The sequence below is a fragment of the Dipodomys merriami genome, unplaced genomic scaffold (assembly GCF_024711535.1).
Source record: "Dipodomys merriami isolate MVZ:Mamm:240054 unplaced genomic scaffold, mDipMer1.0.p SCAF_273, whole genome shotgun sequence".
Classification (NCBI taxonomy): domain Eukaryota; kingdom Metazoa; phylum Chordata; class Mammalia; order Rodentia; family Heteromyidae; genus Dipodomys; species Dipodomys merriami.
Window position 1 is genome coordinate 514,694 of NW_027204193.1, and position 22,309 is coordinate 537,002.

The 22,309-nt window shown below is 49.5% G+C and overlaps 1 protein-coding gene and 1 non-coding gene across 2 annotated transcripts; one reads left to right on the forward strand and one right to left on the reverse strand.

Annotated features, from left to right (window-relative positions):
• Positions 1-956: 956 nt before the first annotated feature.
• On the reverse strand, positions 957-22,102 carry LOC138837649 (eukaryotic translation initiation factor 2A). The gene is made up of 14 exons (XM_070036603.1): positions 22,057-22,102; positions 20,824-20,893; positions 17,216-17,290; positions 13,334-13,452; positions 10,630-10,729; positions 10,211-10,293; positions 8,058-8,131; positions 7,831-7,975; positions 7,302-7,418; positions 5,166-5,737; positions 4,227-4,340; positions 2,788-2,913; positions 2,356-2,421; positions 957-1,286 (listed from the first exon to the last, which is right to left on the reverse strand). Exons 1-14 carry the CDS (start codon positions 22,082-22,084, stop codon positions 1,221-1,223), a joined length of 1,755 nt encoding a protein of 584 aa, XP_069892704.1. The 5' UTR covers positions 22,085-22,102; the 3' UTR covers positions 957-1,220.
• On the forward strand, positions 14,536-14,642 carry LOC138837676 (U6 spliceosomal RNA). The gene has a single exon (XR_011375400.1). It is a non-coding gene; the product is annotated as a U6 spliceosomal RNA (small nuclear RNA).
• Positions 22,103-22,309: the final 207 nt, after the last annotated feature.

The window sequence follows — 22,309 nt, forward strand, 5'->3', positions numbered from 1 at the left end:
GAGCCCCGCTCCCAGCTTGCACATGAGCCCCGCGCCCTGCTTGCACATGAGCCCCGCGCCCAGCTTGCACATGAGCCCCGCGCCCAGCTTGCACATGGGCCCCGCGCCCAGCTTGCACGTGAGCCCCGCTCCCTGCTTGCACATGGGCCCCGCTCCCTGCTTGCACATGAGCCCCGCTCCCTGCTTGCACGCCAGCCCCGCTCCCTGCTTGCACCTGAGCCCCGCGCCCTGCTTGCACCTGAGCCCCGCTCCCTGCTTGCACATGAGCCCCGCTCCCAGCTTGCACATGAGCCCCGCGCCCTGCTTGCACCTGAGCCCCGCGCCCTGCTTGCACGCCAGCCCCGCTCCCTGCTTGCACCTGAGCCCCGCGCCCTGCTTGCACGCCAGCCCCGCTCCCTGCTTGCACATGAGCCCCGCTCCCTGCTTGCACATGAGCCCCGCGCCCAGCTTGCACATGAGCCCCGCGCCCAGCTTGCACATGGGCCCCGCGCCCAGCTTGCACGTGAGCCCCGCTCCCTGCTTGCACATGGGCCCCGCTCCCTGCTTGCACATGAGCCCCGCTCCCTGCTTGCACGCCAGCCCCGCTCCCTGCTTGCACGCCAGCCCCGCTCCCTGCTTGCACATGAGCCCCGCTCCCTGCTTGCACATGAGCCCCGCTCCCTGCTTGCACATGAGCCCCGCTCCCTGCTTGCACGCCAGCCCCGCTCTCAGCTTGCACATGAGCCCCGCTCCCTGCTTGCACATGAGCCCTGCTCCCTGCTTGCACATGAGCCCCGCTCTCAGCTTGCACATGAGCCCCGCTCCCTGCTTGCACATTAGCCCCGCTCCCTGCTTGCACGCCAGCCCCGCTCCCAGCTTGCACATTAGCCCTGCTCCCTGCTTGCACAAGTCCCTTGCACATTAGCCCTGCTCCCTGCTTGCACGCACTTAGCCAACAAACTCACACGGAAAAAAACTAAGTGTAAAATCTCTTTATTCCTTTATATAGTACATTGTTCTTTTCTAAAAAACAACAGTGTGTATCCCTCAATCTATCAAGCTTAGCTGAAAAATTCATGGACACTTTATCACACACTGACATGATACAGGAGGTAAAGTCAATTTAATGGAATCACGAAGTGGCCTTACACATGGGCAGAATCTCGGATGAATGCACTATCCAGGCACATGAAGATGTGTTTACACTGATTCCTGGTAACCAACTTGCTCTCGGTGAATCTTCAAACACCCAATTCCAAATCTTCCAGCTCCTGGAGAAGGGCTGTCTCTTTTTGAATTTTTTCCAACTAGGAAAGTTTAAAACAATGAAGTTACTAAATAGGAAATAATAACTGCAATAGTACAGGAACAAATCAGTTCCATTGGCAAACACATTCAAAACAGTGTCTGACTAAAAGTGTAACTGGATGTCTAGTGTGACTCAAAGACAGGAAGGACAGAAGCTGTAGCCTTTTTACTCCAGTGCCATGTCCAGTCTGCTCTGGGCCTGACAGTGCTGAGGGAAGGGCACACAGGAGCCAGCCCAAGTGACAGAGGAGGTCCCCTGTGTCTACTAGCAAACTGCCACAGCGTTTATCAGTGATCCACAAGCGCCCTGGGAAGAGACTGCATTCACCAGGACGTCCCGTCTTCCTCTGCAGAAGAGTGCGACTGGGCAAAACATTCAAAAGGCCGGGCACCAGCAGCTCACCCAGTGATCCTAGCCACTGAGGCTGAGGTCTGAGGATCGCAGTCTTAGGCTCTCATCTCCAATTAACCATCACAAAGCAGGAAGGGGTGTGGTGGCTCAAGTGGTGGAGTGCTAGCCTAGAGCAGAGGTTCAGGACAGCACCCGGGCCCACAGTTCAAGCCCCAGAATGGGCAAAAAAAAAAAAAAAAGTTCATTTTGAATTGCTGTAACGACACATGAACTGTAACTAATATTAACTTTGAAATTAAACCAAAGTAAGATCTTTTTGTCCTGGCAAGGTAAAAAGTTAAATATTCAGGCTGAGAATAGGAATTCTTTGAATATGTACTTTTTCTGGGGCTTGGAATGAGGTTAGTGGTAGAGGGCTTGCCCTGCATGCATGAAGCCCTGGGTTTGATTCCTCAGCACCACATATACAGTAAAATCTGGAAGTGGTGCTGTGGCTCAAGTGGTGGAGCACTATCCTAGAGCCCAGAGAGCCCCCAGGGACAGCGCCCAGGTCCTGAGTTCAAGTTCCAGGACTGGCAAAAATAAGCTAAAAAGATGTATCATATACAGTATGCAAACCACATCTCTTTTTCCCTATCAAGTAATCACATCTCTACAGAAAACATGAGACAGTAATGACTACAGCCCCAGAAAGCACTACAAACCCCAGAAAGTACCTGATTTTTCTCCAACTGCTTTCCAGAGGCAGCTTGCTCCTTCAGTTGCTCAATGGCTTTCAGTTTCTGTAACCATCAAATAGCAGTCAAGAGGGAGGAAAGGAGCCACTTTCCAATGCAAATTTTCTTATCAGCCACTCAATCATATCAACACAAAACCCAATACAAAGAATGATCTTACATTTCAATCAACCAAGACTGGTCTGCTGCATGCGAGAGTAAACTGTTGTTTTGAGCTTTTTGTATACTTGTCTTTGAAGCTGGAATGTATCTGTCCCAATCTACCCCAGAAGTACGCAATGAAATACTACGCTGCCCTCGTGCATGCAAGGCAAGCGCTCTACCACTGAGCCTCCTTCCCAACCCCAAGCTTAATTCTTTGTGCTAGCACCTCCACTGTGAACCTGTCTTATTCGCATCTAAGTCTCTCACCTTCTTCAGGTTCTTAATTTTTCTGTCTACTTCAGGGTCACCGGAAGATGGCTGGGAGACAGCGTTCCGGGTTGTGCTTGGCGGGGCATTGGCTGCCAAATCTGGACTCTTGTCATTTCTTGCTTCCTGCAGGGAATATTTCTGAAGTGAAAACATGCCAAGTTTCAAGCAACACAGGGGTGGCTAAACATGGTTTTATCTATGTTTTACACAACTCTGAGTGAGGTCTTCTGGAGTTAGACACATACTCCTCAGCAGCTGAGGAAGTGTCTGTGTTACTGGGCCGGCGTTCCTCCGGTTTGGGTTTTTGGGGAGGGGACACCCATGGACCTATGAGAGGGCTTTTCACATTCAAACGGAGAACGCAGCGGGTGCTCTGGCGATGTCTTTCAGAAGAGGAGGTAGAATGCAGTGGAGCATGCCACAGGACGGAGTCCTGCACTAGCTCTTCCGCGCCAAGGGCCATGGGGTCCTCTCAACCTGGAGGATGTGACCCGCTCCAGGGGGCACACCTGATGATCCTCCTCCCGGAGGACCATGGATCCTGACCCACCCTCCTGGCCCTCGCAGGCCGGAGCACGCCTGAGTCATGGCCACTGCCTTTTGTTGTGCTGGTCCTGGGGCTGGAACTTGGCCTGGGCATTGTACCCAACATTCTTCTTCTTTTCTTTTTAAAGTATAATTTCCATTGTAGTTATTTCCCCCCAGAAGCCCGCTTTTCTTCAGTCCTGAAGTGTCCAGCTCCTTCCATGGGTTTTGGTGGAGGTCTAAATCGGGGTGGGGTGTTCGTTCTTTCTGGGCTTCCCGAGATGCATTCCTGAGCACCCTGCTGTGAATGGCACAGAACTCACGCACGCAGAGCTTGGGTGGCGCCCAAGTGTCAAAGACACTCGCTTGGGAAACGTCCCTGATGGCTGTGACCTCTACTGTGTTCCGGGTGACATACTTCTCAGTGGCTTGGTCCTGGGGCGCCCACTGGGCTGCACATGGCTTCGGCCCTTTTGGGCTCAACCGTTGTTCCTTCTTTTGTCATCTTGGGAACCCGGGCCAGAGAGCTGAGATTCTTTTTCTTAAGGCTAGCATTCTACCACATGAGCCACAGTGCCACTTGAGGCCTTTTCTGAGTAGTTTGTTGGAGATGAGAGTCTCATGGACTTTCCCGCCTGGGCTGGACTGTGGCCTCAGACTGCAGCCTCCTGAGCAGCTAGGATTACAGGTGTGAGCCACCAGCACCTGGAGACCTGGCTTTTCTTGAGAGCAGTTCTTCTTTCCTTCCTCTCTCTGTTTTGGTGGAATTGGGATCTGAACTTGGGGCGGCCTGCTTGTTAGTCTGTCACTCTACCATTTGAGCCACGCTTCTAATCCCCAGCCTCATTTTCTTGGAACACAGGTTGCTAACGTTCAAGGCTGAGGGCTGACCTTATTTTTTACATAAATACCTGCTTTGCAGCTTTCTTGGCCTCATGCTTCCTCTGGTTTTTCAGGGCTGTTTTTGACAGCGGTTTATCACTTCCTGCGTGTGGTTTCATGTTCTGGGGTGGTTCCTCTTCATGCTGTGGGAAAAATGAACACAAATCTTTGACAGAGCACCTACTTCACAACTAATAACTCTACAGTCCCCTTTAAATGGGACAGTCCTAGTTGACAGCTGTTGTAACATCGTCAATAATACGGTTGCCCATTCTTGAGCACCTGAATTATTAATACCATCACAGAAAGAGAGGGCATGCATCAGTCCTCTGCCATGTTACTTCTGGTTTGTTTTGTGACACAGGGTCTCACTACATACATGACCCGGGCTGGCCTTGATCTCCAGATCCTCGGGGCCTCCAGTGCCCAGATGCTGGGATTATAGGTGTGTGGCACCACGTCTGCTGAAAGGCTCACTTTTTGAGGTATAGGAGCATCTGACCAATCCTTTGGTTGCAACTTTAAAGGAAAAGTGGGGTGCTAACGCCAAATGTCTTGTTTGGCCAATGGTGTTTTAAAAACAGAGCAATTTCACAGATCCATCATGTCTTGAGAAAAAAAAAGAACCAGGCATTTTGGCAAACTGCACTCAAACCTTCCCCGGGAAGGGCCAGCCCTGCTGCCCGGCCACTCCTCCCCACCACCCTCCTCACCATGACTGCCGCCGGTGTCCGCCTGTCTCACAGGAGTGAGCTCAGTTATCTGCCCCAGAAGTTGAAAATGTGGCTCCTTTAGAGCCACCTCTTCATCAGCTCAGCAACACGAGCGCTCACCAACCACCATCCTCAGCGGCAGATCCGTAATAATTTCTACCCTACAGCTCATACTCTACACACACACTAAAGAACACAAGAACAGGACGCAAGGGCCTAGGGAGCTCCACACAGAGGTTGTAAGACATTACTTACTAGTTTGGAATTGGTGACGGGTTTATTTCTTAAGGCTGGGGGTCTATACGCGGTGGCAACTTTGGGTTCTCCACTGGGGACTTCACTTGGAACTGCTTGGTAAGTGATTGCTTTTGCTGGAAATACGCCATCCAAAAACGGCTGCCAAGAAACCTGCCATAACTCTCCATTGGACGGCACCTCGTGCTTGTATAAGACAGAGCCGGTATAATGCCAGATCTTATACCCGTTATTAACACGTAGCCTAGGAGCACACGTGGCTGTTAAAATATGCTCGCCATCTGGACACCAAGCAAAATACGTGGAATCAGAAGCCACTGGCTTAGAAATCAGTCTGTAGTTTTTCACATCCCACACTTCCATCTGTCCCCGCAGGTTTCCGAATCCGGCCAGGACCAGTATGTGCCCGTGAGGACTATAGCAGGCTGCGTTGCGAGGACCGGTTCCAAAGTCAAACACAGGGTCACACTTCAAGTTGAAAACGGTGGCTTTGGCAGGCATGAAACCATACACAGCACAAAACTCAGTGGAACTAGAATTCCAAACTACATCATAAATTGGGCCATTTTTTGCTAAAAAAGACCAAATTAGACATCCAAATTAGTAGTAAGTCGATGAATATACTGTTTATCAACAGAAGCTATAAACCAGTGGAAAAAAAGTTAAATAGTGGGGAAGAAAAAACTCCAAGAATTCCGAGGCCATTAGAATTATTCCTACACGGTAACGCACGCAGGCCCGTGCCTGCGGAATCTTAATCACCGGGAGCGCTGAGAACACCGGCGCTAGCTACGGTGACAGGGCGCCACTATGGTAAAAAGACATTCCTCAGGTGGGGTCACACTCAGTTGCCTTGGCTGTTTCTGACTCTGAGTTCAACACCATCCTGCCAGGCTGAGCGTTAGGACAGGACTTCTGCACCGAGTAGCAATTTTCTTTTGGTAGAGGTTCTGTATGTTCATGGCAATAAATGAATACAAAGCATGTTCAATGGCATGCTACAAAACTAAGTCCTTATGTCCAAAGGAAATCCTGTTACACTTCTAACTAATCCTTCCAGAACACTTTAGCTGAAAGAAAGCATCTGTCTCTTGAATATGCATATAAACAACGAAGTCCTAGACCTGTGTGACTTCACTAACATACTACATACAGCGTGGAGAGATGTAAGCAGAATTTTACTCTGTATCCCCTTGTGGGGCGTCTTTCCCATTGCGAGCGTGCTCAATTATCTGTAGGAGCGAAACTGTGGACAAAGGGCATCGACATTCGCTTGGTATTAAATCTCCAAACCACCCTTTGAAGATGCTGTACCAAAGTACACAGCTCTCCACCATTCCTGATAGTCCAGGGCTCCCAACCTCGCTCCCACACTGTAGAGCTCCGCATTGTTATCTCTGACAGCCAACATGTCCTTGGTCTGGGCATGGTGGCACATACCGATAATCCAAGCTTCTCCTCAGTTAGACTGAGTAGGTATTTCAGCTGCCTTTTTTCTGTTTCTGACTTCAATTGGAATACTGTTTTTTTATACAAATTTTTCCTAATTACCCATGTTAAATTCAAAATGGAGAAACTTTAAAACTATTAAAGTTAATTTAGCTTATCAAACAAGACATGAAGCTGGGCGCTGGTGGCTCACGCCTGTAATCCTACTCAGGAGGCTGAAATCTGAGGGTTGTGGTTCAAAGCCAGCCCAGGCAGGAAGTCCCTGTGAGACTCTTATCTCCAATTATCCACCAGAAAATCAGAAGTGGTGCTGTGGCTCAAGTGGTAGAGCTCAGGGACAGCACCCAGGCCCAGAGTTCAAGCCCCATGACACAAAACAAAACAAAACACCTACCAAAACCCAAGAGCTGAACTGGTAACTTTCTTGGATACTATTCACAACTCTGAAGACAATAGTAAACTCACGAAAGCACCTCACCACAAGGCAGTCCCAGGAGGGTGACTGCGAGCAGCCTCCCTCCCTCAGGAAGCTCAACGTGACACCCTGGCGTCTGTCGGAACAGGGTGTGCCTGAAGGGATGAAGTCTCTGGTCCGAGATTTTACTCTGAGGCCAGGAGGTACGCGTGTAGGCTGTGTGACCTTTCCTGTCACTGTTTTGCTGACGGGAGTGTGGCTGGAGTACTCACGTAACTGCACGACAGCGCTTTCTCCGTTGGTGGCGATGTAGTGCAGCGTCTGCTCTCCGTAGTAAGAAGCTCCCGTCTTGTCCACCTCTGTGCTAGCTATCACCAACACGGCCGTAGCTGCAACAGGAAACACCCTCATTAGATTCAAAACAATTTATGCACTGGTACTGCTTTTGTGTGTGTGTGTGCGCGTGTGTGGATGTACACATGTGCACGTGTGCCTCGGTCCTGGAGCTTGAACTCAGGGCCTAGACTTAGGGCTGTCCCTAAACATTTTTGCTCAAGGCCAGTGCTCTACCATTTGAACCACAGTTCCATTTCTGGCTCTTTGGTGGTTAATCAGAAGTAAGACTCTCGTGGACTTCCTTGCCTGGACTGGCTTTGAGCCACGATCCTCAGATCTCAGGCGCGTGAGTAGCTGGGAACACAGGTATGAGCCACCGATGCCTGGTTGATAGTGTTTTTTTTTTTAATAATTCTGAACTCACACCTGATGGACAAAACAAGGAATGAAATGTATTTATCCTACCTTTCTTATTCCACAGCATTGTAACCTTATCAGCTTTAAAGAAACTTTTATTGGCAAGTGCTGCGTGAGGTCCAGTGAAGTTGGGGTACTGATACAATCTCACAAACGAAGGTGCTCCTTTACTTCCCGGAACACAGACAGCTACCTACGACACACAGACACGTTACCCTTCACCTTTTGGAAGCACACACATTCAGAAGGGTGGAGGAAAGGGCTGTGGCAGTTACCTTGTAGGGGTGGGGTCCAGGTGACAAGACAAAATCATTAACTTTCTGCAGATGCAACTTGTTTACAATTGTGTCTAAACAGAGAGAGAGAGAGTGGCGTTAGACTGAGAAGCGGTGAGAAAATGCATGAAGAGGCTGCCACAACCACACGGGCACCGCTTGCTGAGGCAAAGTCACACCGGGGAAGCGCACAGGGCCAGACCCGAACCCGCCGCCAACTGCGGCGTGAGCCTCTGGCTGCTGCTGGTGAGTGGCCCTGACTGGTTAAGACACAACGCAGTGCTCAGTAACCATGACAGACGGACACGTTCTCACAAGGGTGGTATGGAGGTTAGGATGGCCGACATGTACCCTAGGGACTCAGAACCCCAGTTATGAACAATAGCATGACCTTGGTAAGTTGAAGAACACTTAATTCCATTTCAGAGGTCAATGGGCAGGGGTTCAAAAGTAGCACCAGACGCTGCCCAACGAATGACTCTGTCTGTCCTGTGGCCAGCGACCAGAAGAGACAAGAAGTGTCTGGATCTGAAAACAATCGAGGGGTCTCAAAAGCGGGAAAACGGGCTACAGCTGCTCACAGCTGGCCCGCCAGCCACCCCTGGATCGCATGACCACAGTGCTCAACTCCTGTTCAGCCGTAACACACACACACACACACACACACACACACACACACACACACACACACACACACACACACACACACACACACACGTGCAGTCAGTTCCTTCACTTCCCATAACTGTGTATTGGTGTTAGTATTTCCATTTTCTAAGCTTACCATGTGGCTAGTGTGGAATAAAGCAAATGAGGTTCCCAAACCATCACCCTTGGTACTAAAGATACAGGGATTCTTGACAAAAGGTCAGGCAGGTAAGGTTAAATAACTGACCTTACTGTTTAATTTAAACATGTCAGTGTGTCATGATGCCACAGCTTTACAGAAATGAGAAAAAGCATGGGAGACGATGATCATGCTAGCAGCCGTGAGGCCTCCTAGACATGAGCCCCTGACACCATCTTCCCTGGAAAGGACCTGGGGTTTCCTGGAGAAGCAGCTGATTCTAGGTACACATTAGCAAACACACAGAGTGAGCCTAGAATGGTTTGTTACCATATCCAGCAAATAAGCCACTAAAGGCTAACTGAATATAAATGAGAAACTTTAACATCAAGAAAGCATCTACATGGATGAGAACACACATATAAATCCAAAACTCAAAAAGACGGGAGAACAAATCAAATGGTTAGGACTAACATTATTGGAAACAGCAGCTATATTAAATTATAAGGGAAAAGAGTATTTGTCCTGCTTCTTGTATATGAATGTACAACTAGGCGACTGAACAGTAGACTGGAAATTGCCTTTGCAGAAGTGGCCCAGCTCGTAACTAAGCAGGGAGGGAAGAAAATTAAAACCTCACCAGTTTGCAGCCACTCAACATTAACACTAAACCTACAAAATTAAAGAACAACACATCGCGTGCTTGTTGATAAAAGAACACCATCTTATAATGTGGTCTGGCCCTCAACCACTAAAACAAGAACCTAAAGCTACCTACCTCTACGAGTATAGGGAAGAGATACGCATGGCAAGTTATACCATGGGATACAAAAGCAAAAGGAAAAAATACGCAAGATAATTAACCTGATACCAAGTAATAAATTACAAGGGAGGAAAAAGATGGAGTAAAAATCCTAACATTAAAAGAAACGTAGGGCCAAGTGCTGGTAGCTTATCGCTGGCCCCCTACTGACGTATTTCCTGGTCAAATAACAGCCTGCTATTTATTTTAGCATAGCAAGGGCATGGAGACATGTGGATGAGAGCAAACTGATAGTTACTGATAGAAGGCGGACATTTTTGTATGTGAGAAGATACGGGAAAAAAATTGTGCCACAGAAAAATTGTGCTGGCAATAAGCACAGGAAAAGTGTCTTAATTTAACAGCCATTATCTAATGGCTACCGTAAAGCAAAGCTTTGTGTTAGGGACATTTCACTGGCATTGAGACTTACAAGAATTTATTCAAACAGTTAACGGCAACTATTGATTGTGAATAAGATCACAATATTTAGAACAACCTCAAGATGCATGTAATGAAAACTATACACACTTAAAATAAATTATTCAATAAATGTTTCCATACTAAAATTGTTGTTTTCAAAGAAGTGTACTTCATTGTTAACATTTCGTGCACAAATAATTTCATCATCTGACCAGGATGGACACCTATATCAAAAAGAAAAAGAGTATTAAAAAAAAAAGTAGAGAGATTATAACATTAAGAGGTTTAAAATCTATGATACCGCTTATTTTTAAGGAAAACAGTATGGTATCAAATCTGTTCTTCATCATTTTATAAAACAGTGTCTAATAGAAATACATTATTTCTTTCTTTTTCAAAAACAAAGCAAATGAAAGATATTTTAACACTAGATTCCTATACACAAAATCTCTAACCATCTAGATTTTGGTCTAGTTTCAAAATCAAAACAAGAAAATAATTATCCCATAATGATATAGAGCCATTGTGTAAATACTTAGTACTTTGAAGCATATACTTACCAATTTTGCATTTTTTTCTGTATGAAAGACTTCAAACACGCCCCAGTTTTCACATCATAAAGTTGTAGGTTGGGTGTTCCGGCTGTGCCATCTTTGGAACCTGCAAGGAAACCACTTTTGGGGTGGTAATTGTCTCCTAACACTTGCAAGAAGATTCCATTCGTAGAAAAATTAGCAAACTTAAGAAAGCCAAGTAAAAGGATTGTAGTAAATCAACTTTTCTAGCCCGAGGTATAGAACTCATCCTTAAAACCATGACATCTCAGTGATGTCTAATTACTACAGATTTGAAGAACATGTAAAACGTTTTCTGTTTTTAAAAACATGGATTAAAGACAAATGGATTAAACCATGAAGGTTTGAGTCTGTAAGCCACAAAATAAGTTATATAAAAGCATGCATGATTGCCAATTTCCCTTTGTACAAGTTGAATCTCATTGAAGTGCATGCCTCTTCAAACAATGAAAGTCTGGAGGCTTATGCCTAGCAGTGAAATAGTATCAAAATCAACATTAGAAAATGTTTCTAAAAATAAATCTCTATACCAGATTCTGGTATTTGATTATCTAATGGGAAAAACACTGCATAAAATGTATCTTATCTTTCAGTATCTATAAATGTGTTAGGAAATGGCCCTACTCCCAACTCTCTTGGAAGACAAGGCCTCATACGTCACTCAAGTGGCATCTAACCGGTATCGAGAGTTGGGATTGTAGGTACGGATCACCATGCTCAGCTTGTTCCCTTTCTTTGCCATACTACACACATCTCTTAGATGCTGTGTCTGTCATATTTTTTTGACTTATAATAATTACTTAAATATCAGTATTACTCTTCAGGACTGGGGCTTGGTTATTTGTGTGCATGTGTGCACCTGAACTCGGGGCCTTGTGCTCTTGCTTGGCTTTTTCATTTGATGATGGTGCTCTACCACCTACCACTTGTGTAACATCTCCACTTTCAGCTTTCTGCTGGTTAACTGGAGATAAGAGTCTCAGACTTTCCTACCCAGGCTGGCTTCAAACCCCTACTCTCAGATCTCTGCATAGCAAGGATTACAGCCCTGCTTGGTGGAACTGGGTCTTAAATTCAGGGCCTTGCACTAGCTAGGCAGGTGCTCCACCACGCACCGCACTTCAGCCCTGCTTTACACTCCTTTTTCCCCCTGGACAGTGCCTGGAATGTGATCTATTTTACACTTCCTGTAAGCACCTGGGATAAGACGCATGTGTAACCACATCCACTCCTCACCGGGGACGGAGTCCCTTGAAAATGCCCCCCTAGAATGGCCTGAAAACACCCGACTCCCAACCAGCCTCACGCGTGGTCGAGGGTGAGGGCACCCGCCCTAGGTGCAGTACTGGTTCACTAGAGCAGCACGTGGAGGCCCAGCCTGGTCGCAAACACCTGCCCTCATCTCAGCAGGGGCAGCTGGAAAGCCATTAGGACCGTTCATCGTCCCAGACAGCAGTGACTTGCTTCCTAGTTTTTTCTTTTCTTTTTTTTTTTTTTTGTCGGTCGTGGGACCTGAACTCTGGGCCTGGGCGCTGTCCCTCAGCTCTTCAGCTCAAGGCAAGCGCTCTACCGCTTGAGCCACAGCGCCACTTCCGGTTTCCTGGTGGTTTATTGGAGATAGGAGTCTCACGGTCTTTCCTGACCGGGCTGGCTTTGAACCGCGATCCTCAGATCTCAGCCTCCTGAGTAGCTAGGATTACAGGCGTGAGCCACCAGCGCCCGGCTCCTAGTTTTTTCTTGAGCTATCTCACAACAGATCTTTTCAGTAACTTACTGTGCAGCCTTATCTACCTGTGTTTTCACCTTCTGAGCAATCAACTATCTGCAGTCAACCACAGTCCAAAAGCACTACATGGAATCTTCCAGATGTGAACGATCTGAAGGCGTTAAACTGCCTGCCGCCTGGGCTGCGCGATGGTCTCTGGCCTCACTTGGACACGCACCGTCGGGTCCTGTGGGCGCACCCACGTGGCACCCCCACGGCGGTGCCCACCCACCCCCGGTCACTGGGCAGCTATCCTGGCTACCATACCCACGGACCTTTACTCAAGTTCATCGGGGATCCAAACTCTCACATGGCTTTGCCAAAGAGAAGTGCTTCCTTTAAAGAAAATGTGGAATTCTCAACTATGGAAGGCAGAAGCAGCCAATGCCGAGGGCTCACTCCTGTAATTCTAGCTCCTCAGGAAGCGGAGATGTGAGGATCACGGTTCAAAGCCAGCCTGGGCAGAAAAGTTTGTGAGACTCATCCCCAATAACTACTCAGAAAAAGCATTAAGTGGCGCTGTGGCTCAAGTGGTAGAGTGCTGGCCTTGAGCACAAAGAGGCTCTAGGACAGTGCCCAGGCCCTGAGTTGAAGACCCAGGACTGACAAAGAAAAAAAAAAAAAAAAAAAGAACAAAAATCATACATTGAGGCTGCTAAGACTGAAGACCAAATCCATTCATGAAGTTGTGGAACAGCGTGGTTCTGCTACCACGGACAGTCAGGACCAGCCACAGTGCCTCAGGGCTTGGCTAAGACGCAGGAGCCCGCTGTCTGAGGCACGGGGATGGCCGGCCCTTCCTTTCCATGCACTGCACCGAAGAATGCAGCCTGCCCTGCTGGCCAGACATCCACGGCCACGGCCTACTGTCCTACGGGAGACACCGAGCCTGTGTGTCTCAGGTCGCGCTGGGGAAGTACTTACTAGTGTAGGGCTGCCAGGTGGCCAGGACGGTGTTTTGCGGTGAGAATTCAAGGCAGACCACCTTTGGGAGGTGGAGGGAGTGCAGCGGTCCCTTGTTAGTGACATCAATGATACTGACTCTGGTTCCAAAAGAAATCACTTTAGCAAAGGAATTCCATTTCGCAATAGCCAGCACAAACAGAAACAGTCACACCGCGTCTTAAAATAGTTCTTTTTCATACAAATCAGTTTTCAGTTAATTCTAGAAAATTCCCAGGAACACCTTACCTAAAAAGTTTTCTGGAAAAATAACGTACATTTTACAAAAACAAAAAACAAAAAGCCTCTATGAAGGACTGTGCTGGGGAATAATACCGAATTGGCAGTAAGAGCCCAGAGTGAGTGAGTGACTGTAGCTGAGGCCACAGGCCCTTCGCCGAACACAGAACTGGACGGGGCAAAGTCAAGGTCTGCCCGAGAAAGCAAAGGCAGAGGTGCACACAGGGCAGCACAATGAAAAGAAGCAAACTGCAGCAGCGTGGGGGAGTCTGAAGCATGAACACCTCCAGCCGGGGGCTGGGGGCTCGCGTCTATAACATTAATCCCAGGAGGCTGAGAGCTGAGGATCACGGTTCAAAGCCAACCTCGGCAGCAAAGTCTATGAGACTCTTATCCCCAATAAACCACCAAAATAACTAACTAACTAAAGCTGGAAGTGGTATTGTGGCTCTAAGTGGTAGAACATGAGTCTTAAGCAGAACAAGCTAAAAGGCAGTGACCAGGTCCTGAGTTCAAGTCCCAATACTGGCACGAAGAAAAAATAAACTCCAAAGAAGTCTCCAAAGATAGGACTATAAGAATTACCCTGGAGGGCTGGGAAGGTGGCTCAGTGGTAGAGCGCTTGCCTTGCATGCATGAGGCCCTGGGTTCAATTCCTCAGCACCACATAAGCAAAAAAGAAAAAAGCAAGAAGTGGCGCTGTGGCTCAAGTGGTAGAGTGCTAGCCTTGAGCTGAAGACCTGGGGGACAGCACCCAGGCCCAGAGTTCAGGCCCCATGACAGGACCCCAAAAAAAAAAAATTATCCTGGAAAAAAGGCAGCAGTGATACTCACTGGATACTATGTTGGAAATGAACTATAGAACTCAAGGGGGGGATGGGAGGGAGGGAAAAACTGGAAGAGGGAGGGAAGGAGTGATACTGTTCAAAAAGAAATATACTCTTGTGTTTGCTTCGGCAACACATATACTAAAATTGGAACGATACAGAGAAGATTAGCATGGCCCCTGTGCAAGGATGACACGCAAATTCGTGAAGCGTTCCATATATATATATATAAAAAGAAATATACTCTTTACCTGACTTATGTAACTAAACCCTCTGTATATCACTTTTAGAATAACAAAAAGTTTAAATAAAAAATAACCTGGAGAGGGCTGGGAAGGTGGCTCAGTGGTAGAGTGCTTGCCTTGCATGCCTGAGGCCCTGGGTTCGATTCCTCAGCACCACATAAGCAAAAAGAAAAAAGCCGGAAGTGGCGCTGTGGCTCAAGTGGTAGAGCACTAGCCTTGAGCTGAAGAGCTGAGGGACAGCGCCCAGGCCCAGAGTTCAGGCCCCACGACCAGACCCCCCCCAAAAAAAATAATAACCTGAAGATTCATTATCTTATAATAAAAATTCTCCTTACTAGAAAAAAACAGAATTATGGTGCACAGCAGTGCCAACTATTGTCGAAGCAGCGTGGGTGCATGTGCGCATGCATGTGTGTGTGTGCGTGGACGGTGGTCTGACCCTCTTGTCTAAGTCTTTTCAGTCACCCACGACAGTCTTGGAAGCGTCGTCATCTCTGCTCCGCCTTACTCCAGAAGCTGTTCAAAGACTTCATTCCACTCAGGCTAGGATAAGCACTGGCAGTGAGAACGACATGGCAGTTTACGTGACTACCTGTTTCTTGCAAGTATTTCTTACTCTAGTTTACTAAGTAAGCCTGTTATCCTGTGTATTTCATTCATATTAGCCTTCTATTGAATTCAATTCTGAATCTTTTAGTATATCCATGTGTCTTTCTTTTTCTTGCTGGTCCTGAGGCTTGAACTCTGGACCTAGGCGTTGTCCCTGAGCTTCTTTTGCGCAAGGCTAGCGCTCTACCACTTGAGCCACAGCGCCACTTCTGGCTTTTTCTGTATATGTGGTACTGAGGAATCGAACCCAGGGCTTCATGCATGCTAGGCAAGCTTTCTACCACAGAGCCATCTTCCCAACCCGTCACGTATCTTTTCAAATGTGGTGTCGACCACGTTACAAGGTACATTTGGTATCAGAGGCTGCCTTATTTCCCTTCTAGTGCTGGGGTCACAAGGGTGCATTACTGCAGGTAAGAGAATCAGATAGTGCGCTGACTGTGACCATGGCTCAGTTTATATTTGAATCAGTCAGAAACTGTTTTCTCAGAACTTCTGAAAACATCCTTTACAAAACTAGGAGCAATTATTAGGTTATCAACAAAATAAAAAAGGTCCATGTAATTTTTTAAATGTGCCACATACTGTATTTACAAAGATTTCTATAGGTATATGTTTTTAAACAAAATGCTTATCCTTTACTATTATTGTTTTTTTTTTTTTGGGGGGGGGGTCCGGTCATGGGGCCTGAACTCTGGGCCTGGGCGCTGTTCCTCAGCTCTTCAGCTCAAGGCTAGCGCTCTACCACTTGAGCCACAGCGACATTTCCTGCTTCTTTTTTGCTTATGTGGTGCTGAGGAATGGAACCCAGGGCCTCAGGCATGCAAGGCAAGCACTCTACCACTGAGCCACCTTCCCAGCCCCTCTTTTACTATTATTATTAGTATTAGTAGTGTGTGTGTGAGAGAGAGCGTGTGAGTGAGCAAGAGCGAGCGCTGTCTGGGGCTTGAACTCTGGGCCTGGGTGCTATGGGGGGGGGGGTAAGGAGGGGGGAAGAGAAAGAGGGGGGAGGGAGCATGAGAGAGAGCAAGAGCGAGCGCGGTCTGGGCCTGGGTGCTGTCCCTGAGCTTCTTTGTGCTCAGGGCTAGCCTGAGCTTCTTTGTGCTCAGGGCTAGCCCTCGCTCTATCACTTGAGCCACAGCACTGCTTCTGGCTTTTGGTGGTTAACTGGAGATAAGAGGCTTGCAGACTTTGCTGTCTGGGCTGGCCTTGAACTGTGATCCTCAGACTGCAGCCTCTTAAGTAGACAGGATTTCAGGAGTGAGCCACATTGAGCAGGAGTTCATCAAAAATCATGTGTTTAATCCAATTTGACCTGACAGTTGGAAAATATCAAAATACATTCCCAACTATAAAGAAAAAATAAAATACTTATCACTATTAAATGGTTAAAAACAATAAAAATAGTTTTAAACCAAGCAACAGATAGTTCGGCATTTTTCTAACGTATGAGAAAAAATGTCAGGAATCTTCAGAAAATTATAAAGGACTAATTTTCTTAAAATTTTAAAAATCAGAATTATTTTCTGCAAGACAAATTTTGTAAAGCAGTTTGCACAGTAGATTATGCTAAACGTTCTTTTCAATAATTTATACACTTTTATATACATTAGGACTACAGTAATACCAACTGTGGTATTGTCAATTTAATAGCAAAGACACAAAGTATCTAAATCTAAGGTACGGTAAATAAGCAAAGAAACCGTACCAGTAACTTGTAAGAGTATGATGACCATAACTTCTCCAATTCCTCAGTATGAAAATAATCACGCTCCTCATATGCTAACTTTAAGTTCTTGGACACGTAGGTAAGGAAGACAGGGTGTGTATATGGAAGCACTTTGAAAGTGCTCAAAGCCATCTCACCACACACAGCACTAAAGTAGCCAGTCACATTTATACTAACGAAGCACATGAAATATGCTATTTAAATGAGCACTAACTTTTCTCCACTGGCCCAGGCAAACAAGGACCCGTCTTTACTAAAGGCATAGACTCTGCAGTTTTTTCCAGGTTCCCTGAAAATGAGAAGAAAGCTTGAGTTAATAGACATCAGTATTTGTTAATTTAATCAAATTAAAGCCGACAATCCACTAATTTAATGACTTACGCAAATTTTATAAAACAATCCCCAAATGCTTTGGTCTGCCAAAATACATTCTCTTTTAAAACATAATGTCAACAACCACCGTAAAATAAGCTGAAAACTTATTTTCTGCTATGGGATATATCTTAGAAATAGGTCACTCTTGGGTGTATAACTAGTTTGTGTGGAAAACCCCAACATGTAAGTGAATATGAAAGTTGATTTCAACACCCCAGACCACCTGCATAACAATGGTGACAGAATATCCTCACAGCCAACAAATACCCCTGGATTTGAAGACCAAAGACCGACCATCCGTCTCTCACATGTTCAGAGAACATGCCACGGTAATAAGAGGGTCTTTACCTTAATCAATGCTGATGTACAGTGTCCATGAAAATGGACTACTTGGCAGCATTCTACTAAGTAATCAGAATTCCAAGTCTGCCACCTCCCTGCTGGAGATGGCCACTCTTAGAGGTAAGGAAGGCCCAAAAGGACTTGGTCTGTCAGTGATCACAGCATTAGAGATGAGAACCGAATTGCCAAATAACAAATGCACCATGGACTGAAGGCAAGCTGGGTGCCGGTGGCTCGCACCTGTCATCCTAGCCACTCAGGAGGCTGAGATCTGAAGATGGCAGTTCAAAGCCAGCCCAAGCAGGAAGATCTGTGAGACTCTTATCTCCCATAAACTACTCAGAAAAAAACAGGAATGGCACTGTGGCTCAAGTGTTTTAGCCTATATAATCCAGAAATCAGGTGTGTTTTTCATCTTGGCAATTGAGAAATTTTGTCTATTTCCTTTTGGTATAATTCTTCAATAGAAAAACTTCAAGTATATACAGAAATAGAGAAAAGCAGGTAATCATCAACTCGTGTATCGTGTATTTGCCCCCCCCAAGTTTTATTTTTCACACCAGAATATTTCAGTAAACATCACATGTCCTATCAGTTTATTCTATACTTCAGCATCTGTCTCTGATAAAGATATTTTAAAGAAAACACTGTCATGATCATACTGCTTCATCTCACAAGACTAACACCTTTTTTTTTTGGGGGGGGGGTCTGGTCATGGGGCCTGAACTCTGGGTCTGGGCGCTGTCCCTCAGCTCTTCAGCTCAAGGCTAGTGCTCTACCACTTGAGCCACAGCGCCACTTCCGGCTTTTTTCTTTTTGCTTATGGGGTGCTGAGGAATCGAACCCAGGGCCTCAAGCACGCAAGGCAAGTGCTCTACCACTGGGCCACCTTCCCAGCCCCTCCATGAAACTCTTATCTCCTTACTATCAGCTAATACCCGTGTGTGTGTGTGTGTGTGTGTGTGTGTGTGTGTGTGTGTGTGTGTGTGTGTGTGTGTGTGTGTGTGTGTGTGTGTGTGTGTGTGTGTGTGTGTGTGCGTGCGCGCGCGCGCGCGCATGTGCATGTGCACACAGGGGGTTAAACTCTGAGCCTGGTTGTCTCTTGGATTTTTTGCTCTACCTCTTGAGCCACACTGTCACTTCTGACTTTTTTCTGGTTAACTGGAGATGAGTCTCTTGGGTTTATCTGCTTGGGTCAGCTGTGATCCTCAGATCTCAGCCTCCTGAGTTGCTCGGTTTACGGGTGAGAGACACCAGCACCCAGCTTGGATCTGGGGCTTTAAAAATGTCTCCAAAAGCCGGGCGCTGGTGGCTCACGCCTGTAATCCTAGCTACTCAGGAGGCTGAGATCTGAGGATCGCGGTTCAAAGCCAGCCCGGGCAGGAGAGACCGTGAGACTCCTATCTCCAATAAACCACCAGAAAACCGGAAGTGGCGCTGTAGCTCAAGTGGTAGAGCGCTCGCCTTGAGCTGAAGAACTGAGGGACAGCGCCCAGGCCCAGAGTTCAAGCCCCACAGCCGACAAAAAAAAAAAAAAAAAAAAAAAAATGTCTCCAAATTTGAGAACTAAGTTTCTGAAGACTGATGAAATTCAGTGTTTAGATCTTTTTAAAACCAGCTTCTTAGAAGGTGCAGCTAAGCTCCTGGTCTTCGTACGGCGGCTCAGCAGGAGACACTCATCGCTCCTTGTTCTACTCAGTTAGCTCAGTAACTGCAGTGGTACTGAAGTTAGCTCAGTCACAAGCACCTCATCTCTCCTGCTCTTGGAAGAGACCTGACCACCTCACCTCCTCACAGCTCTGGAGCCTGCAGGATGCCCATCACACCCACGGAAGCGTAAGGGCTCAACCCACATCAACCCATGCCCCACTACCTCTGGGATGGCCGTGCAGCCCTTCTGTGGACCTCTTGATCAGCTCGGTGTACTCACTCTGTTTGACCCCTTTCCTGCCTTGCTCTGGGACCAGTGAAGTGTGACATAGGACTGCTTTCTAGGACAGTGCTTCTTAAACATGGACTCACAGATAGATTGTTGGAGGACCTGGTCAAATGCAGATTCTTCTTAAATAACCCTCTTTCACCCCAGAGACAATCATTTTTACTAGACTGGGGAGGGGGCTATCTATTTAGCTATATATTAAGTTTATCTATTCGTTTTCCTTTTTATACTGCGTTCATTGTCTGATACTGTGTTACTGGCAGCAGTTTGATACCACATTTGCAATTTTTCCTCATTTTTTTTTTTTGTTGTTGTTGGTCAAGGTGCTTGAACTCTGGGCTTGGGTGCTGTCCTTGCATTCTTCAGCTCAAGGCAAGTGCTTTACCACTTGAGCCACAGCACCACTTCCAGTTTTCTAAGATAAAACTTGTCCAAACTAAGTGCCTGGACTCAATCTAATGTCTATACTGCTCCTTAAAACTATTTGCCTCTCCCTTTTTTTTGTTGTTGTTGGTCATGGGTATTGAACTCTGGCCCTGGGTCCCTCAACTCTTCAGATCAAGGCTAGCTCTCTTACCACTTGAGCCACAGCACCACATCTGGTTTCCTGAGTGGTTTATTGGAGATAAGAGTCTCACACTTTTCTGCTTGGGCTGGCTTTGAACTGCGATCCTCAGATCTCAGCCTCCTGAGTGGCTAGGATGACAGGTGTGAGCCATGGGCACCCGGCTGCCTCTCCCTTTTAAACAGATATAAGCTACTATTTTCAAATCTGAAGATCATTTTCCTTAATAAAAAAAAAGAACATGTATTCTTTCCAACTTTTTTTTTTTTTGGGGGGGGGGGTCTGAACTCTGGGCCTGGGCGCTGTCCCTCAGCTCTTCAGCTCAAGGCTAGCGCTCTACCACTTGAGCCACAGCGCCACTTCCATCTTTTTTCTTTTTGCTTATGTGGTGCGGAGGAATCGAACCCAGGGCCTCATGCATGCAAGGCAAGCGCTCTACCACTGAGCCACCTTCCCAGCCCCCCAACTTCTTTTATTATATAAGATCTTCCAAGGAATTAGTTTTTCTGTTTGTTTTTTCTTGTTTGAATGATGCCAACAACAAAAACAATTCGGGACTGTGTATTACTGTATTATTACTTTCCAACAAAATAAGCCGTACCTTGGAAACACTGTACTTTCTGTAAAGTGCGGGGGTCCATTCACCATGTACAGACCTTCAGATCCTCGGACTAAAGAAACACAATTCAAAGCGCGGGTGTTACTTCGCTAGTAAAGGCTCAAGTTAGGTTCTGGGGTGTTGCCTCTTCTTTTCGCTCTAACTGGGGCCAGGGGCCGTCTCTCAGCCGTCCGCTCAGGGCGGGCGCGCGGCCGCCCGAGCTCAGCCCCGCTTCGGGCGGGCCGGGGGCGAGTCTCCTCACGGGGGAACCTCCCATCTCAGGCCCCGCGCGGCCGGGGTCGCGGCCTCGGCTCCGGGCCTGGGCGCTGCTCCTCGGCCCTGTCTGCTTCGGTGGTGCTGGGGAGTCGAACCCGGGGCCTCGCGCCGGGGGGGCCGGGGCGCGGGCGCGGGGCGCGGGGCGCGGGGCCGGGGCGCGGGGCCGGGGCCGGGGCGCGGGGCGCGGGGCGCGGGCGCGGGGCGCGGGGCCGGGGCGCGGGGCGCGGGGCGCGGGGCCGGGGCGCGGGGCCGGGGCGCGGGGCGCGGGGCCGGGGCGCGGGGCGCGGGGCCGGGGCGCGGGGCCGGGGCGCGGGCGCGGGCGCGGGGCGCGGGGCCGGGGCGCGGGCGCGGGGCGCGGGGCGCGGGGCGCGGGGCGCGGGCGCGGGGCGCGGGGCGCGGGGCCGGGGCGCGGGGCGCGGGGCGCGGGCGCGGGGCGCGGGGCGCGGGGCCGGGGCGCGGGGCGCGGGGCGCGGGGCGCGGGCGCGGGGCCGGGGCGCGGGGCCGGGGCGCGGGGCGCGGGGCCGGGGCGCGGGCGCGGGGCGCGGGGCGCGGGGCGCGGGCGCGGGGCGCGGGGCGCGGGGCGCGGGGCGCGGGCGCGGGGCGCGGGCGCGGGGCGCGGGGCCGGGGCGCGGGCGCGGGGCGCGGGGCGCGGGCGCGGGGCCGGGGCGCGGGGCGCGGGGCCGGGGCGCGGGGCGCGGGGCGCGGGCGCGGGGCGCGGGGCGCGGGGCCGGGGCGCGGGGCGCGGGGCCGGGGCGCGGGGCGCGGGGCGCGGGGCCGGGGCGCGGGCGCGGGGCGCGGGGCCGGGGCGCGGGCCGCGGGGCGCGGGGCGCGCAGGCGCGGGGCGCCGCCGTCCCCGCCGGGGCCGGCCGGGCGCAGCGAGCTCCCGCAGGAAACCGCGTCCCCCGCGGGGGTCGGACGCGCCCCCGCCGCCGGGAGGGGGCCCCGGCCCCGCGGACCCACCTGTCAGCAGCGGCGCGGACGGCGCCATGTCGTCCCGGAAGGAGAACCCCATGCGCCGGGCCCGGGGTCAGCGCGCGCCGAACCCGGCCCCTACACGTCGCCTCGCGCGGGGAGGCCGACGCAGAGTGCTTCCGGGTCGCCGGCGTCGGGGCCGGCCCGCTTCCGGTTCCGGCCCGCGCATGCGCAGCCGCGGAAGGGCGCGCGGGGGCGGGGGGCGCGCGCGCGGCCTGCGTCGGCGCGGCGCGGGCGCGCG